The sequence below is a fragment of the Hippichthys cyanospilos genome, chromosome 15 (genome assembly GCF_059441005.1).
Source record: "Hippichthys cyanospilos isolate Australia breed blue-spotted pipefish chromosome 15, RoL_Hcya_1.0, whole genome shotgun sequence".
Lineage (NCBI taxonomy): Eukaryota > Metazoa > Chordata > Actinopteri > Syngnathiformes > Syngnathidae > Hippichthys > Hippichthys cyanospilos.
In genome coordinates, this window is record NC_142383.1 from 16,151,683 (window position 1) to 16,170,783 (window position 19,101).

General features: G+C 40.2%; 3 protein-coding genes across 4 annotated transcripts; 1 reads left to right on the forward strand and 2 right to left on the reverse strand.

The window, feature by feature from the left end:
* The first annotated feature begins 493 nt into the window (after positions 1 to 493).
* s100z (S100 calcium binding protein Z) lies at positions 494 to 8,372 on the forward strand. Of its 2 annotated transcripts, XM_088435512.1 has the most exons (3): positions 494 to 1,411; positions 6,337 to 6,533; positions 8,145 to 8,372. In XM_088435512.1, the coding sequence occupies exons 2-3, from the start codon at positions 6,393 to 6,395 to the stop codon at positions 8,301 to 8,303; spliced, it is 300 nt and encodes a 99-aa protein (XP_088291638.1). In that variant the 5' UTR covers positions 494 to 1,411; positions 6,337 to 6,392; the 3' UTR covers positions 8,304 to 8,372. The 2 variants fall into 2 exon arrangements, with proteins under 2 accessions (XP_088291638.1, XP_088291637.1); XM_088435511.1 differs by lacking the exon at positions 494 to 1,411 and having other exon boundaries at positions 5,451 to 6,533.
* On the reverse strand, positions 1,694 to 2,573 carry ch25hl2 (cholesterol 25-hydroxylase like 2). The gene has a single exon (XM_088435433.1). The coding sequence runs from the start codon at positions 2,567 to 2,569 to the stop codon at positions 1,694 to 1,696; it is 876 nt and encodes a 291-aa protein (XP_088291559.1). The 5' UTR covers positions 2,570 to 2,573.
* Positions 8,373 to 10,748: 2,376 nt separating the features above from the next.
* crhbp (corticotropin releasing hormone binding protein) lies at positions 10,749 to 16,480 on the reverse strand. Its single transcript, XM_088435510.1, has 7 exons — positions 16,300 to 16,480; positions 16,136 to 16,232; positions 14,463 to 14,620; positions 13,340 to 13,550; positions 12,759 to 12,907; positions 12,012 to 12,132; positions 10,749 to 11,107 (listed from the first exon to the last, which is right to left on the reverse strand). The coding sequence occupies exons 1-7, from the start codon at positions 16,396 to 16,398 to the stop codon at positions 10,953 to 10,955; spliced, it is 990 nt and encodes a 329-aa protein (XP_088291636.1). The 5' UTR covers positions 16,399 to 16,480; the 3' UTR covers positions 10,749 to 10,952.
* Between the last annotated feature and the right edge of the window lie 2,621 nt (positions 16,481 to 19,101).

Below are 19,101 nucleotides of genomic sequence, written 5' to 3' on the forward strand. Positions count from 1 at the left end.
ATTACCTCCATAAAGGCTTCCCGGGCCCACCCTTATTTTGTGTCTGTATGTGCTGTGTTTACCTTGGCAACAGCCCCCCTAATAAACCTTTGAACTACACTGCTTCAGCACAGGGCATGTTCAACCCAATATGGATGTGGTTGTATTTCTTGCATACGTGTGTACGGTTGCATATTTTTGCTGTCGTAATGTACGCTATATGGCCCGAGCTTCTCGTAAACGGCAACTGTCCTTTAGACCGCAGGCTTTACGTACTTCAACGTATGGACATAGTTCCTCTTCTGCTGGTTTTGACATTTTTCATTTTCCTGTTTTGCTCCATTTTAAGGCTACTTCACTGCGATGGAGGACGGCTATGACCGTCTCGCGCCGTTTTCATCACCGCTGCTAAAATAAACATGACCTCTTGCCGCACGCTCGTAAAGCACAAATCACACTAAACCGGTTCTGGCCCTCCCTCCAGCGCCACAAATGAAGAGCGTCACAGGGGAGGCAGCTAGGATTCAAACTAGCTTTCATTGTTATACGTTGAAAAGATCCAGCAAGGAGAGTGATTAACTGGCACAATTGGGAGTTACTTCGATCGGTTTATACCACTAAAGCAGGTGGTTGGCTAGCTAACATGTAGTAACCTAGCTAGATAAAAAACTACAGTACTAGCTAGCTAGTAGGTAGCTAACCTAGGGTAACCTAGCTAGCTAAGAAACTACGGTACTAGCTAGCTAGTAGGTAGCTAACATGTAGTAACTTAGCTAGCTAAGAAACTACAGTACTAGCTAGCTAGTAGGTAGCTAACCTAGGGTAACCTAGCTAGCTAAGAAACTACGGTACTAGCTAGCTAGTAGGTAGCTAACATGTAGTGACCTAGCTGGTGAAGAAACTACTAGTTAGCTACTAGTTAGCTGGTAGGTAGTAGTGGTGGAAATGAATTTAAGTAACTCACAATTTCCTGCTGTAGTGGTTGCTAGCTAGCTAACCTTGAAAATGCGATGGAGACAGTAGGGCCTATTTCTTTCGAGTGCGGTTGTATTTCACTTTTAAGTGCAATTTATATGTGAATTTGGAACTAAAACCGTGATTTAAATTAAATTAAATTGAATTAAATTAAATTAAATTTCTGCCAGAAATTAAGTTTTGAAATGATTTATCTTGAGCTCCTTTATAATAGATGTGCATTCTTTTTATATCCACTGTACAAATTTAACTCACTTGCTCTTTAATTGAGAGCTCTTTTTAAGCGCGGCGCCATTAGTATTGCGGGCCACGCGCCCTGACCGGGAACTGCAGCTAAAAAGGCCGCCATTCATGCACCACGGGGAGCCGGCGAAGAAAGAGAATGAGCGAGCGTGGCCGACATCACTCGCAACCGGCCGCCACTGAGATTCACACAATGAAAAGACACAGCTGTCAAGTAAGTGCACTTATTGGTTTTATTTTGATTTTTTTCCCCCCCTATCTATGAAACTGACCTGAGAGAGCGCCACAAAAACAAAAGCAGAGCAGTGGAGCAGATAAAAGCAGTGCTTGGTGGGGCCAAAATGAACTAGTTCATAAACTCTAAATAATTTAAGTAATTCAGTGACCACCATATCACCAAATAATCTTCCTCCATTGAAATGAATGGCAATGCAATTAATTCGTTCTTATGGAGTCCAATAAATGGAAGGACAAAAATTCTGAAGCATGTGACACATTAGTCCTTTGCATCGCCGTCAGAGCCGTGTCCGTTGGTAGGCGGTACCATGTGTGTGCCCCCGAGCCGGTCCCAGTGGGAGAAGAAAGGGGCAAAATTGGTGGCGGGCCATCGGTGGTGGGCGTCATGCTTGGGGGCGCCCCCCCAGAGGCCGAAGGGTACCAGGGTGTGCATGGACCAGGGAAAGTCATAGCCGCAGTGGTCCTCGGTGGACACGTAGACGTTGAAGACCATGAAGGCCCACGTGGTGAGGCAGTGACACCGCAGTAGAACCGGGTCCACCGTGGCCCAGAATCCCACGCTGACCAGCTCCCAGCCGGACAGGTACTGCGTGACCAAGCTAAACGGGCGCCGGTACTCATGGTGCACGGCGTGGAAGGTGCGATACAGCCAAGGAACGCGGTGATGCAACAGGTGCCAGAGGTAATATTGGAAATCGAAGACCACCATGCAGCCCAGGATCCCAAGGGAGAACTCCCAGAGAGTGGGCGCCTGCTGAGGCAACGGCGTGGGCGGCCTCCACAGCCACTGGCCCACGGCGGCAGGGAAGACATAGAGCAGGTGGTTATAGACGGTGACGCCGAGCGTGGCCCCGATGCCGGGCCAGGTGACTCGTCTGTCCGGGTGCAGTCGATAGCTGTTGATGCCGGGCCAGGCGGGCGCCAGCAGGTCCAACGCGGTGTAGATCCCCACCAGGATGAAGTAAGTGGACACGGAGAGCGCCACGGGGAACAACGGGCTCCTCAGGAGGTCGTGGTGGTTCTGGCGGAGATAGTCCCAGGCCGGCTGGAGGATCAAGCTGGACCCGAGGGGGCCCCCTGTCACGTTGCTCGCCCCCAACATCGGGGATGAAGCCGCCTCGGCTGGAAAGGACATCGACGGCAAATCGTCTGGTGAGGCTGTGCCAAATTGGACGACCCGACTCTCTAAAGCTCTTATGTGTGTTCAAGCCCCACCTCCCTTGCCCCCCCCTTTAAAAGAGGGTGCTCTGTAAAGACCCCTTTTCATGGGCACAAGGATGGCAGCCAGCACTTGGGACCCACAGATGCTCTCATTTTTTTCCCCCCATTCAAGTTGTTCTTTCATTCTTCCGAAAAACGCGAGCAGCTCATTACCTTTTTTCATGATAGCTGAACGAATATCTTTAACTCATTCAATACCGGCCCAGAAAAAAAAATTGGTATTTGACGTCTATCTTCGTCAATGGTAGTTAATGAGTTAATTGTCATGCAAGGCTATAAATGTATATATATATATATATATATATATATATATATATATATATATATATATATATATATATATATATATATATATATATATATATATATATATATATATATATATATATATATATATATTTATGAATATTTTGTTCCTTCAACCACTCAAATTGTTCAGTGGACACAAAATCTTGCATGCCCAGCTGAAATCACATCAAATTTCAGAGATGACACATTTAATAATTGTATGTTTTAATCATCTGCTGGAAATTTTCCCCATTGATTCTTTTATGATATCAAAAAGAAAAAAAAAGTAATTTGAAAGTAAAAAAAAAGTAAAAAAAAAGTAAAAAGTAAAAAGTAATTTGAAAATTGAAGGCCACAGGGGTTATCATCATCCAAGCCATTTCCAGGGGTCCTTCAAAGGTCAAAGTTGTTTATCTAATGACTAAAAGAAACCTAACCCACGTGAACTAAACAGAAGGTCAGCATGACTAAACGTCTTGTGTGTAGTCTGTGGGAGTAAGTGGGTTAATGTGTCATACACTCCACATGAATCCTCATTAATCATAAAAAGGCTGTCAAAAGGGAAGTCAATGGCGCTTCCTACCATTTGTGTCCACTGTGGGTGTTTTATGTTTTTATTTCTATTTTTTGTGGTTTTACGATGTTGCAAAACTATTCTTGCATAAATAATCAGGCGTCATCTTGCATTTCCTTTGTGTATGACGTCCTTTCCTGTCCTGCATCCGCAGTATGTATTGCCAAGGAAACAACACAACGAGCTCAAATGTGTGGGACACATTACACACACCCACACAGTTTTTATTCATTTTATTAGTTTTATGGAAAACATTATTTTCAATGGTCAGCACGCTGTAAATTCTCCAATGAGCCTGTAGATGGCAGCAGAGGTCAACACAGGTCTCATCTATCTATCTATCTATCTATCTATCTATCTATCTATCTATCTATCTATCTATCTATCTATCTATCTATCTATCTATCTATCTATCTATCTATCTATCTATCTATCACAAGCATATATTTACATATAATTAATTTGCAAAGTACACCATACACATGTCTATCATAGTCTATCATATATACACTGTCCTCTCATTAACTGATAAAAAGAGGAAATATATAAATGCCTTGTATTATATGTAACATAAATAGCAAATGCAAGATAAATATAATATCCATCCATCCATTGTCTTAACCGCGTATCCTCATGAGGGTAATACACATTTTGTAAATATGTAACGCTGTAATTTTATTAATAAGTTTCCGTCAAGTCGACAGGTGGATGAAACCATCCTAAGGAAGTAGCCTATGAAAAAGCCCCATTTGGGAGCTACCAGGGGTTAGTTGGTGACCCCCATTTGAAAGATTACTAACATGCAGGCAAATGCATTCTCAAGGATGCTGTTAAAGCTTCTTGAAATGATATACAGTCCACCAAGCGGCCGGTAAAAACAAAAAACTGTTGATACGTTCTCCCGGTATTTCAATGAATCTCTGTGACATGGCTTAATGATGCTCGCCGCCTTTCCCCAAAGGCCCTGCTGCTGCTGCAAGGCTTTCGTCAAGTTAACAAATGGAAACTTGTTGCTGCTGCGAGTGGAGGAAAGCTTGTCCTGCGGGGCGCTTCTTTAGGGGCCCGTTTCTATTCTGGTTATGTCAGGAAAATGATGAAAGGACGAAACCCAACGTGGCTAAAAATAGACATGGCGAGGAAACGCACGCCGTTGCGACACGCCGGCAAGGTGGAAAAGAGCAAGTGGCTACAAGTCAAAGACAGTTGTTTGGTTTTTGGTTTAACATGTAAAAACGTGACTTTTTACACGTTCGGAACCGGACTGTCCAAATGTGCAGTTTCCTTATAGGTCCGCTAAATCAGTGGTTCTCAAAGTGGGCTCCGTGAAGATCTGAACCGTGTTGCCCAGTGTGGTATGTTTCTGCCAAGTCCGATAAATCAAATTGAGCCAAGCGAGTCCGTCAACTTCAGTCAGCCAACCAAAATCATCCTAATCTTCGGAGTTTTTGGTAACTCCACTAATTCGAGTCTGTGAACTAACTCTTCCAAGTCCTTGATTCAGTCAACCCGTTCATATGAGTTCGAATTGTTTTCACTGAGTCCTACAACTTGAATCAGTCACCCAAATCCAGTATAGACCATATACCCAAGTCTGTGAAACAGATCATCTGCGAGCCGACGTTTACGCCGATCGTACTTATCCTAAAGTTTGTTTTGACTTAGTGAATTGGATTTGTACAATTTGCGGTGTTCCGGGGAAAAACCCTGAGTGAAATCATCTGAATTGACCACGTTTTCTGATGAGCCAGTTAACCAAATCATCGGAGTCTGCCAGTCAATCCGTTAACTCCAAGTCCGTTCTTTGAGGTCTGGTACGTTTCATGTTTTCAATGCTTCCCTCCCAAACACGCCCGGTTCAAATGATTCCGATCATTTTCGAGCTCCTGCAGAACTTGCTGATGAGATAATCATTGGAATCGGGCGTTCTGGGGAGAGGAACCTGCAAAAAAGACTCCAGCTTTCCACAACCGACGCTCGAAACTTGTGCATAACTTCAGTCGACGATATTAATCGTCAAGTCTACAGTGTTTCTGGTGTGCTCACTTGAGTCCTGGAATCAAATCATCTGGATCCGGAGTGTTTCGGCGAGTCTGCTAGTCAGACCCGGAACATCCGAACCCGCCATGTTTTGAACCACATCCTCCAAATATGTTTGTGTGGAGTCTGCTGTCCAATCGGTGAATCGAATCATCGGAATCTGCGGTCTTCACACTCGTGGTATCCTTGTTAATCCGGACCTTAGATGAGGAACCCCTGATTCTGTTGAAGGTTCAAATCCTCCCTGAATCAACCCGAGGCAGTAACTCACCCGCGGGACTCGGTTCGCGGGTTTGACCCCGTCGGAAGTGCGGGAAAATACCGGAATGATTAAACGCCATGGAGAAATGGGATAGCGGGTTCCATCCCGCGCAGCGGGGTCACATCAGCACATGTTTTGTTTTCCAAACACGGTTCGAATCCTCCCTGAATCGCCCAGGGTAGTAACACCCGCGGGACCCGCTTCATATCCTTCACCAATCGGAGTATCGCCCCCATCGTACGGCGTTCCCCCGAGTGCGCGGAAACACCGGAATGAGTAAAGACCGAGATGATGTCGGCCGGCAGGCGCCATCCCGCGCCTCGCACCCATGGGGGGTAACGTCGGGGTCACGTCGGCGCATGTTTTGTTTTCCGAGCGGCTGGAAAGGAAGATGGTCGTCATGGACGCCCTCGCCTATGGAATTAATTACCCCGTAAGGCGGGCCCCTGACTCCAGCGTTCGGTAGTTTACTTCCCCGACAAACAAGTGAGCCGTCACACCCCGACGCCTCCGCTCACAGGTAGGACCGCGAGTCTTCGTCTCCTTCGCCGTCTTCTGCTTCCTTGGACCAGCAGGATGCCGAGCCAGCTGGAGGGCGCCATGGACGCGCTGATTGCCGTCTTCTACAACTACTCGGGCCACGACGGGGACAAGTATAAGCTGAACAAGGGCGAGCTCAAGGAGCTGCTGCACACCGAGCTCACCGACTTCCTCACGGTAACCTTTGCGAACGCCGCGCCGTTTTTTAATTCGATTTATTAGGCGCGACAAAAACAATTCGATTATCAGTTTTCAAAGCGCTACAGAAGGAAATATAAGTTCATTGTATGTGTTTCTGATCGAATATTTCGTCACTCATACGGTGAGATGTTGACCAAATATATGACAGTGTAAACTTCAGAAATCGAATGAATTTTTATTCTGTGTATGAATACTAAAAGCATGCCAACAGGTTTTTAGCCTAATAGCTCAATTCCATGAGTATTTTTTGACAGTTTTCGGAAAAGTAGGTCACTTCGATTTCAGGGAAAAAACATTTTTTAATAAGCACTTTTTTTTTTTTTTAAGATATTACGACAAAGCAAAAATCTTGTGAGTAATTTATCTAATCTTTTTAACCTATTTCAGAATTTTCAAAATTAACCACTTTTATTCAAAGCACTTGCAAAGCATCAAATCAGAAAGACTTATTCTATTGTATCTTATTTTTCTTGTATTTTCTTCAATCAGGTTTATCTTATTATTTGCCTCATTTTTTCTTTTCAATTTTGCTTTTTTTTTTCATTTAACACCTTTTGAAGAATTCAGCCAGAATGCAAACCGTACGTATTTCAATATATAAAAGTACACATATGGCCAAATTAAAATAAAATGAATAGAATGGCAAATATACTATCCAAAATAGAACAAGTACTGTACAAACATTATAAAACACTAACAAGCAAGGTGAGGAAAAACGGGCCAGATTAAACCCATTTGCGGACCAGAACCAGCCCACAGGCCACATGTTTGACACCCTTGTTGTAGCTGTAGCCTGTGTGTCCAGAGTGTACTTCTTGCTGAAAGTCTGCAAGGAAAAACTCGTATTGAGGATAAAAACGACAGAAAATGGCCCCTGGTAGGAACAGGGGCGATGTTGTCGCCATCTTGGACGCATCTTCTGACCTTGTGTCCATCACAGATGAGATGTGTGGACAGAGGTTGTCCAGGCGTTCTAGATAAGACCCTTGCGTCTGTGTGATAGCAAATAGCATTTCTTGTGATTGAGATCATCTGGAAGCTCTGATGACCGCGGATATGATTTTTTTTTTTTTTTTTATATTCTTATCATCCCACATGTGAATGGAAGCAAAAGCATCAGGTGCTGGCGCATCATCAGCGTCATCGGGGGCACACAGCATCTCCAAATATAGACGCCTCCATGATGTCATTGCAGCTCTGCGGGCGGCAATCGAGTCTAATTGAAGACCTTGAGTACATGCAGGGATAGTCTACATTCATTGCATTTTAAACATAGATACATTAAAATACTTCAGTGATTACAAATTAAAATACAGTTTTTTATTTTAATCAAAGTAATGAAAATTTTCTAATAGTCTTTTTTTGTTGTTAAACATACATCTTAGATCCTCTCCAAGATCATCAGTACAGCACTTATATTTGAGTATGGAAGGGACCACTTGGTGAAAATGCAAATTTTCTCTGTTTAAATGTTTAGTTTGATGGTTCAGTTCAACTGAGAGTTGCAATAAACAGCAATACGTTTATAAATAATACAAAACTTAAAGTGCTTAAGCATGTTGTGATTTTTTTTTTTGTTTGTTTCAGTCGCAAAAGGACCCATTGCTGGTGGAGAAGATCATGAGTGACCTGGACTCCAATAAAGACAACGAGGTGGACTTCAACGAGTTTGTGGTGCTGGTGGCAGCGCTCACCGTCGCCTGCAATGACTTCTTTCAGGAACAAAAGAAGAAGACCACCAAGTAGATGTTACTTTTTTTTTTAATTAGACTGTATATGTGTTCATGGAAAATCCAATTCATGTCGTATCGCACTGTTTGCAATAAATGTAACGATTTCCCTTTTAAATATGCTCACTGTTTTTTATTTTTTTTCTCAAATAATTATCGTGCCAGTGCTGCAGTAATCATTTTGGTGTCTCTTGTTCAATCAAATTATTCTCTTCTGTTTTTTATACTATAACAGTACTTGATATTTTAAGTGTGATAGCTAGCTAGCTAGCTAGCTAGATAGCTAGCTAGATAGATAGATAGCTAGCTAGATAGATAGATAGATAGATAGTTTTCTAGCTAGCAAGCATGAACAATTGCTAGCATGAATGATTGCTTGCAAACAAGATACCTAGCCAATTAGCAAGATAGCAAGATAGCTAGCGAGATAGATAGATAGATCGATGGATAGCTTTCTAGCTAGCATTAGTGATTACAAACAAGATACCTAGCTAGCTAGATAGATAGTTTTCTAGCTAGCTATCATTAATGATTGGTTGCAAACAACATACCTAGCTAACTAGATAGATAGATAGATAGATAGATAGATAGATAGATAGATTTATCGTATTGCACAGCTTCAAAAAATATGTTTTCATCCCCATCGCCGTAACTCAGACACAATTCTATTTGATTTGAAATAAGTGTGGAAGCACATCTGTGCTCCCTAACGTGAGCTGGTGCAAAGTTCACACCCTTTACACGCCAGAGGCCATATCTGACAAGGGGACGACATCCGATGGCTTCGCTTTTCGGGAAGCGAGCCTTCCTCCTGGTCAACGTGACGCATGGAACACCTGCGTCCACTCCAGTCGGAATCTCACATGTTCAGCGAATCCGACACATTCGGCTCAGCGTAAAAACAAGAAAAATGTATTTCTACTTTGTCATTGCTCATTGGTGACACGGAGGAAAATTTCCGGAAAAATAAATGACGCAGGATGGATGTTATCGTCAAATCCTCCTCGTTAACCTGATTGGCTTTAATTGAGACTAGCGGATGTGTGCACCCTATTTGATGTAATTATGAGTCACGGTTAGCACAGAAAAGGTTGCAATCAATCAAAGGCGTCTTGATTATTTTGCAACTTGCATATGAGGTGTGGTGACGACTGCCAAAGCGCTGATGACGTTAACAAAAAACAAACAAAAAAAAAATAATAATAATAATAACTTTCATTGATGCTTGTAGCCTAGATTTTGGAGAAGATATTTTATTAAATTTCCATTGCATTTTTATATTGTGTTATTGTTTGTATTAAAAATAACGCATTCACAAAACTAAACTTTTTGCCTGTATAAATGTGGAAAAATTATTTTCTCGAAAAAGAATTGCACAAAATGTAGCTTTTTGTTTTATGAAAAGTATTTTTGAGAGTTTAGGGATTATTTAAGGGGAAGTATTTTTAATTGAAGTTTAAAAATATTCTTCAGAAACCTTTAGGGGAAAATTCATTCAAATATTTTACATTTTAGAGGGAAAAATATCTGAGAAAAAAAAATTGCTTTTTAAAAAGGCTTATTTTCAGAAATATTTAGAAACCCTTCCTCAAAGTGATTTGAGTGTTTTAAAACGAATAAAACAGACTGTATGTTTTCTTTTTCTTTTTAAAAAGAAAATAGTACTAAATATTTGTCAAAAAAAAGAAAAAAAAAAACAATGTCAAGAAATAATAGTCATAATGTTCAGAATAAGTTAAAAGATGTGCATGAATATTTTCAAGAAAAAAAATAAACCGATTTTTAGGGGGGGGTGGAATCTGGAAAAGTTTTGGCAGTAATCATCTTAAATCAACAGAAATTTGAGAACATGAACTTAAGAAGTCTAAAATTTCATTAGCATAGAAAAATGCATGCTATGCTAACTTCACAAGTCAGAAAACGTCACTCTATTCACCATACACTATGCTAACGTTTAGCCAAACTCTTCACTAGCAAGAAATAAGCTAATTTTGCTCATGTTAACTTCCTTAGCATGAGCTAATATTTTGGGCGGGGGTGGAGCCAGAAAACTGCAGATAACATGATGTCCTTGGAGGAGATAATTAGCTTTGGCTCATAAAAGACCCCTCTGGTGTTTGTCTAAGATAAAGCACCTGCCCTCCTCCCGCACAAAACGACCATCATTCCTTCAGATAGCGTCTGCTGTTTGGCCCGAGGTGGAAAAGGAGATTGGTGGTAGGTCTTTTGTCTGATGACACATTCTCGACCCTAGCGAGTGTTTGAGGGAGTTAGTTTAGCGTGGATTAGCATCCAGTTACACAAGCATGATGTGGACTGACATATTGGGATATTTCATGTTTATGTGTACAATAAAAACGGAGCCAGTTGTTTTTGTGGCGGTATCGTAACGATATCAAAACGTGCTCTCGAAGAGAAGCAAGACAAAGAATTGCTTTGCCATGCAGTGTCTTTTTATTACAAAAAAAGCTTGTGTATACAAATGGCAACGAATGTATTTTCACTTCAGCACCGTTCATCACAAGAATGTCACAACAAAGGCAGCAATGATGACTTTATTAGACATATAGCACGGATGTTGGGGGTAAGGGGGCAAACAGTATCTACATAACGCTCTGTCTTCATTTATATTCCCTTTTGTGTTCGGTTGTACAGATGAGAGCGATCAGTTCGCCGAGCAGAAATCCTCCACGTTGTTGACTCGGAGCCTCTGCAGCTCCTGGCTGTCCAGGAGGCGGTAACTGAAGGACACCCTGTTGACGTAGCGCCCGCTGGACACCATGCGCACCACTGTGTTGTCGCATCCCACCTTCATGTGACCTGCAGGGGAAGAAAATAAAACTTGAGTCAACCTGCACTTCCATGGGGCCCCACAAAAACATTTTACGTAAGGGCCTTTGATCTGTCTATCTATCTATCTAGCTATCTAGTTAGCTAGTTAGCTAGCAATCTATCTTGTTAGCAAGCAATCTAGCAATATTTTTAGCTAGCTAGCAATCTCTATCATGCTAGCTAGCGATCTATCTTGTTAGCGAGCAATCTAGCTATATTTTTAGCTAGCTAGCAATGTCTATCTATCATGCTAGCTAGCTAGCTAGCAATATCTATCTATCTATCTATCTATCTATCTATCTATCTATCTATCTATCTATCTATCTATCTATCTATCTATCTATCTATCTATCTATCTATCTATCTATCTATCCATCCATCCATCCATCCATCCATCCATCCACTTACCTTCCTACCTACCTATTTACCTACATACCTTTCTTCTTATTTACCGACATACCCAGCAGAAAAGATAGTTATCTTGCTAGTTAGCTAGCTACCTAGTTTTACATCTTGTCAGCTAGCTATCCTTCTAACCGCATAGCGGGCCTTGTTCACGGCTCTATCGCTAGTTTAGTAATACTAGCGCTTCTATTTTTTTTATGTTGGACTGTATTCTTTTTTATTTATTATTACAAGCAAAAAAAACAAACTTGTCACATTAGTGACAAGTGTTATTTTTGGTCAAATTAATGAAAGAAGAAGAGAAGGCATGCTATGCTAACTTCACAAGTCAGAAAACGTCACTCCATTCACCAAACACAATGCTAACGTTTACCCAAACTCTTAGCTAGCAAGAAATAAGCTAATTTTGCTCATGTTAACTTCCTTTGCATGAGCTAATAATGAAAGAAGAAGAGAAGGCAGGTATAATCATATGTTCAGTACTTACTAGGTCCACCAGAGGCGCTGCACAACTCTGTGAGGGGGAACATCTTGGATGTGTCTAAACCGTTTCCCCCCAAAATTTGCACCATGTCCTCCGAGTCAGACGCGCAGCCTGACGTGGGCCACTGGGAGAGAAGAACCAATGTTTTAGTCCAAATAAAGGGTAAAAGGGTCAAAATTCTTTATGAATACATTATGATATACAGTAACTCTATTATAATATTTCTACTTTATTTATTTACATATGTAAGTTTCAAGGTGACTGCATAAATATACTAATTTTATTAATATTCTTTAAGCCAATTAAATAAAAACAGTAACTTAAAATAAATATATATTAAATGATCTGCATATTCCCACCCCCTCCTGAAAAAATTATAATAATAATGTTGGTTAGTACATTTTAAAAATGACAAAAAAAGTATATGATTGTATAAGCCTTAACCACAATAAGCCTCTTATTAAAAAAGTTACTGTACAAACATGAAATTCTGGTGGTTTGAAGAGAAATTAAAACATGAGAAGAATTGTTTTGATATGCAATGAAGAATTAAATAGAAGCTCAAACAAATTTGGTCGAATGACTTTAGAAAGTCATTTTCCTGAAAATTTAGTTCCAATTTTTGGTTGCACTGTATCACAAATTTTCAGTCATATAAGAATAGAAAAAACAAAAACACAAACATTTTCATCTTTTCTTTATCCAATGTAAACAAAGCTTGAGACAGGAATTAAGTGTGTGTTGCTTCACCTTTGGGAAGTTGCCTCGGAGTCGCAAGGTAGAAAAATCTGAGATGTCAACCTCCACCGGGTAGACAATGGAGAAGCTGCAGTTCCGATGCTGCTGTGGGCTGATCATGGTAAAAGTGCCCTCTGGTGACTGTGAGATGACATTGCAGGCTGCAACAATGCAAATGCAACATGTCAATTAGCATGCTAATGGCCAAAATTTGATAGATGATGCTAATGCTAATTAATAGCCAAAAAGTGCTTCGTGCGAGTTTTTTTAAATGTATTATGGTCAACATATGCATCGTTTATCAAGTAGTGTGAATGTTATTGTCAGGTTCCTTTGTCAGACATTATTTTAGAAAAAGAAAATGCCTATTGCGCATTTTTGTTTGTTTGACGTTTGCCAAACAACATGGCTGCCATGTTCATAACATATGGGCCACTATTTTCTTATAGACAAATATTGGTCAGCATTCTATTTATTCTATCTATTTATTCAGCATTATAAAATGGAAGTAGCGCCTAGCAAAGGATAATTTTTCAAAACACTAAATTTCAGTCCGATCGAAAATCAAAATTGTTATCACCATGTTTACTTACGGAATGGGTTGGCAAGCTTCCTGAATGTGACGGTGAAGCTGCTGCCGGCATTGTGCACGCGAAAGAAGATCATGGCCACGTTCTGCGAGGACCGCACACTTCTGGTAGAAGTGGCGGAGTCGCAGTAGTTGACGTAGCGATCACGTAGGGACAGCGGGTGGTCCTGCCAGCTGGGAAACTTCTCCCCCTTCATCACCCAGCCATCAAACACCTTGAAGATCACATAAGAGATCAGAAGGTTTCCTGCAATGGCGTGCGCTTTGCGAGCATTTAATTTACCTAGCAAAACATTCACAGCATGTGGAAGAAATAGCAAACATTTAGTTAGCGTAGCATGTGATCTTGATTGAAGTCAGCTGCGTTGAAGATTGGCACTGTTAAGTGCTAATAAATATTAGCATTTAATTCGTTTTTGTATAAAACGCACACAAATGCACAAAGCTTCGTGGTCTCAGCCTAGCAAACATAAAGTTTTTGATTGATTGTTTAAATGTTAGCATTTAGCATTTTTCCTGATTGTCAACGGGCTACCATTGGTAACATTGCTAATATTTAAACATTGCGTTGTTTAAGTATTATTAGCATTTAGTGTTTTTTTTTAATTTATTGTTTTATTACTGTTCAAGAAAAGCATTCAGAACATTCACATTTGCTCTTATAATTAGCAGAAAAACTACAATCATAGCTAGCGCACTTTTTGATCCTGTTAATATATTAGCATTTAGCGCTTTTCTTGTTCCCGAAAGGGTTCTACATTTTGTCGGAGGTTTCTTGATCGAAGTCGAATCTATCGCAAAATGTCGGCGCGATTATGTTTAGCATTTTTATTGTTGAATAATTGCATTCATGGCTTTCATGATAGCATAAAGTTATAGCATGTATGCGCTGAACATAGCACACAAAATGATAATAACAGGTAAGATTTTGTGGGTACATATTACTATTATTTTGCGCTGTATGAATTTTAGCATTTAGCATTTTACCCGTATTTATGTTGACAGAAGTCAAATCTGTCACAAAATAGCGCATTTAAACATTAGCATTTAGCTTTTTTGTTGTTGTTTTAGTCCTCAGTTTATTTTATTGCATTGCCCTCTCTCAACAGCGACGACGGCGTTCTCACCGTGATGAAATCTCCCGCCTGGCAGTCGATGTCGACGCTATCGTACTCGACGCTGACGACCTCGTCGGGCTCGGCCATGAAGAAAGCGGCGCAGCTGAGTTGAGGACGCTCAGCCGTGAAGGTGAAGCGACCCTCGACCGCAAGCATGTCCACACAACCTGAGCCACACATTTACGTTTGAATGACTAAAAAGTCTTCAGGGCGAATTAGTTTCTTGAATATGACATAGTCACTTGTCAACAAAAACAAATTTGGTTTGCTTTAACCCTTAACATTGCAAACAAAGGCGCCAAAAAACAACATTCAACAAAGCATTGAAAGAAGACACAAGGGAGCTGAAATTTCACCCAGATGGTGACAACATGTCAAAGTTCAAAATGGCGCAACCACTTAGGTATCATGCTAGCAGGCATGTGCCATCCCTTGGCTAAAATACTGCCAAAATCACATGGATAAAAATGACCCAAGAATGGTCAAAATTATACTTTTGCGGTATTTTGTCCAATCATTTGACTTTTACATCAAAGGCAATTCACCTCGAAATGAAAACATTGAAAGAATATACTAGGGAGCTGAAATTTTACCCAGATTTTGACAATATAATAAATTTCAACATGGTTATCACATTGAAAAGAAAAAAACAACAATGCGCATTCGTCCTATTCATCCATTTTCTTATGCTTATCCTGAATCGGGACATGAAGGCAGCAGATTAGCCAGGAAGGACCAGACTTCCCTTTCCCCAGGCATTTAGTCCAGCTTTTCTCAGGGATAATCGGTTTATTGAAAACTAAACTGTCCTCCATGTTGACAAATTATCTTCAATGAAAAATGTCTTGAAAATAAATTTGGATTTTAGGTCGGTTGAAAACTCTAAATCGTTTTTCATATTGAAAAAAAAAAGAATAAATTGTGGGGAAAAAAAAAAAACAAAAAAAACCCCCTCTTAATTCATTCAGTCCCAAAGACGTATTTTTACGTATATTTCAAGATGCCAGACAATCGATCTATATATTAATGTATTTATTCATTTATATTTAAAGTGAGTTAATTGATTTATTGATAACTCCACTGTCTGAAAGTCATCAAAATATCTCTGATGTTTAGAAATTGTAGACAATTTAATTGCATTATCAAATGTTATTTTAAATAAGTACAATGCATTTAAGACTAAACTTTATGACATTTACAAAAACATACAAGTTTTCACAAAGACATTCTAAATTTGTTGTGTTTTTTTCAAATGCCTAATTGGTTTACTATAGTACTTAATTGACCGACCAATCAAATGGACCAATTATGGTCAATTGGTCAAAAATAATCAGCCAAATGTTATTTCATTCATTATAATTTCAAGAATAATTCAGCCAATCAATCGGTCATTTATATTTTTCTTTCCACCAACAATTGGCATCACATCAACATATCATTCAGCAATATTTTATTGTAAATAAAATTGTCCAGAATTACTGATATATTTTAATTCAAAATTCAAAAAAAAGTTTTTTTTTGTATCATGTTTTCACCTTGCGCAAAAAATCCTCTCGGTTCATCTGCAAACGATCCTAAATGATTTTCCCAAACCAATTTGTTCGTTTTGCCCAAAGTGTTTTGATTGACAGGCAATCAGCAAGGCCATCAAAAGTGAAAAAAACAAACAAAACAAAACTCACGCAGCGGTCGTCGGTAGGTGATCGACTCCTGTTCCGTCTCCCTGCGCGGCTCAGAGTTGAAGTAGGAATAAAATTCATCCTTCAGGACGTCGTTATCCTGCGCGGTTAGAGAACATGAGAGTTTGATGATGATGTTGACGAGTGAGGACCGAAAATCGTCCTACCTCGATATATCTGCCGTCTCCCTTGAGGACGCACAAGCTCAAGAGCAAGAAGAGTCGCTGGCGAAACGCGCGCTCCGTCATCATCGTCGTCCCCATCATCGCATTGTCGGAGTCTCCGTGTGGCCGCCGCCTCCTTTTATAAGTTCTGCGCCGACCACCTGCCCGCCGCCCCGAGCCCCATTACCAGCCGATTGCGCACTTGTGACGAGGGTAGGGGTGGCGAGGGTGAGGACAGACGGGGGAGGGGCCAAATGATAGCGCCGGAGTAGACGATGCTAATCCAAAGAAACCCTGAGTTCAAAGAAATTATTAGCTAAGTACAATGAGGGGATTATGATGATTATAAAGATCTGATGTTATTACCTGCGGCTTATAGTCCAGTGCGCCTTATCTGTGACGAAAATTAATTTTTTGCTCGTATTTCGCCGATGCGGCTTATATGCCAGTGCGCCTTATAGTCTGGAAAATGCGATACTTACGATAATTACCATTACGGGTGGACGTCAGTTAGCTGTTAGCAGACAGTGCCTGTTGCAGCTAGCAGCAGCTCGGGTTAGCTGAGGGTGTGACGGACTAATTTTCAGAAAAAGAAGCAAGCAGACTGAACCGCCGTCCGAGTCCATCCTTGTTCACGCACAGGAATGTTACCAAAATGGCGGAGATCATCTAAAAGTTGATGAATGAAAACTGCTCCGGTTAGAGAACACGCAAAGGTATTTCGTTTGACTTGTTTATTAATTTTTTCGCATAAGCACGCAGTCGTAAACTTGGTGGAACACGGATGCTGAGCGATTAATCTGAAGTTTGGGTCGTTCCTTTCTTGACTCATAATTGGGTCATTTTTAATCCAATCCATTGTACAGTGTTGCTTTCAAGTTTATTCGTGTTTAGATTAAATACACGGATGTTGTTGCATATATTCTTACGATAATTGAGTTAGAAATAATTCAAATATTGGTATGAAAGGATCAACCTAATATTTGGGCCAATCGACCCAACTTTTTGGATTAATTTGCAACAAAACAAAAAAATTTTGGCATTGTTTTGAAAAAAAAAAAAAAACAGGAAGTTGTTCATATTGGGCCAGCCATTTTTGATCCATTATTGGGTTATTTTTAACCCAATACTTGAGTTGCTTTCAGGTTTATTTACATCAAATGCGGGTATGCTGTTAAAAATATTCAGTCTATATTTTGGATGTTTACGTAAACACCACGTGTCATTGAGTCACAAAGCGCTCAAAGCACCGACAAACACGAATTGCCAATCTGTCGGTTAATTGCCGCTCCACTTTTATACCAAGAGCCTACGGCCGTTTTGACACGACGATAGCTCTGCACCTGGATGACGACGATTAAATCGATTACGCGGTGTCCCCGCGCGATGGTGACAACTCGCCGCCGGCAACGTAAAGCTCCGCGGCTCAGGTGTCAGCTGTCCAAATCGACTGCTGCAAACGTTCTATTATAAAATGCAGGGCGCGTTGCTTTCAAGGACACCTGTGTCGACCGAAACGTGGATGTCAGCTTTGTTTCTGGCAAATCGTTTGTCAATCTACAAACGCCAGTGATATATAGGCAGAGCAGTTAAATGATGAAGTGCTATTTATGTGTTCTAGCACTTTTAGAAAACTCCCGCCATCTTTTTTAAATGAAATTTAGAAAAGATATGTAATAACAATGAAAAAAGAATGTAATTTATGTTTTTGCCGTTTGGGTGTATTTTTTATCGCAAAGGATAAAGAATATATGCATATTGATTGTTCGTCTACATGTGTTGCGCCACCATTGTGTGTCACACCACTACTGCACCGATGCTATTTGTTAGCTTGTCTTTTTGCGTTGTGTGTTAGCATTAAGCTAAGTAGATTTATGGAAAGAACAGAGGTTTATGGGCTGTTTTTTAAAATATGTGTCTTGGCTAAATAATTGTTCTGAAACACTGACATAGACAAACATCCAAACGCGCGTGTGCATGTGGGTGTGTGTGTATGTGTGTGTGTGCGCAAGGCGGATTCAGTTGAGCCGTGCATAATTGAGATTTAGGGAAACAAAGGCCGGCTTATGTCATAACGGGCTAAACTAGCCAAGGCTTCTAGCAGAATAGGCTCAACGGCAACTTCCTGTTGACGACCATGACAGCGCCTTCAGCATCTTTCACCTCTGTGTATGTGTGTGTGTGTGTGTGTGTGTGTGTGTGTGTGTGTGTGTGTGTGTGTGTGTGTGTGTGTTGCCTCAATTGCACATTGTGCAGAGAAATGTCAGGGCCGGCCTTTTTATTTTTTTAAAGCTATGCCAGTCATTTGTGAGGTATAAGAAAATATGTGCAAGGTGGAATCTGTGTGTAAAAATATATTATTATTATTATTATTATTATTATTATTATTAAATATTATTTGTAAAGGTTTTTGTAGTCATTGAATTATAAGAAAAAAATTGGTTAAATATTTGTGTGGAAATACTTTATCTACCTTTATCATACAATCACCCATATATTCGTTACATATGTATTTATTCAAATTTATTGATTAACAATCTGCAATTATAGTTTTCACTAGTTAATGAGGTAAATATATATAATCTGAATAGAAAGTACAAAACTCCTTGAAACATTAGTAAAAAGTGTTTATTTTAGAAATATTTTATATTATAAATATTATAAAATGATTCATAAACCATAACCATTATGTTCTATCAGTCATTATTTAATGAGAGAAAGTCGTCGGGTCATAATTTTGCCCACACTTTTTTAAAGTTTTTTCAGTTTTCAGTTTTTTAAGTAATCCACAAGAGGGCGCTAAAG

What these genes read in the sequence shown, in the direction of transcription:
- s100z (XM_088435512.1), top strand. Translation starts at nt 6,393, where the DNA reads ATGCCGAGCCAGCTGGAGGGCGCCATGGACGCGCTGATTGCCGTCTTC. An exon ending in AGCTCACCGACTTCCTCACG is followed by an intron (nt 6,534 to 8,144) that starts GTAACCTTTGCG and finishes TGTTTGTTTCAG; the next exon opens with TCGCAAAAGGACCCATTGCT.
- crhbp (XM_088435510.1), bottom strand. Translation starts at nt 16,398, where the DNA reads ATGATGGGGACGACGATGATGACGGAGCGCGCGTTTCGCCAGCGACTC. An exon ending in GAAGCTTGCCAACCCATTCC is followed by an intron (nt 12,908 to 13,339) that starts GTAAGTAAACAT and finishes GCATTGTTGCAG; the next exon opens with CCTGCAATGTCATCTCACAG. An exon ending in CAGCGCCTCTGGTGGACCTA is followed by an intron (nt 11,108 to 12,011) that starts GTAAGTACTGAA and finishes CTTCCCCTGCAG; the next exon opens with GTCACATGAAGGTGGGATGC.
- ch25hl2 (XM_088435433.1), bottom strand. Translation starts at nt 2,569, where the DNA reads ATGTCCTTTCCAGCCGAGGCGGCTTCATCCCCGATGTTGGGGGCGAGC.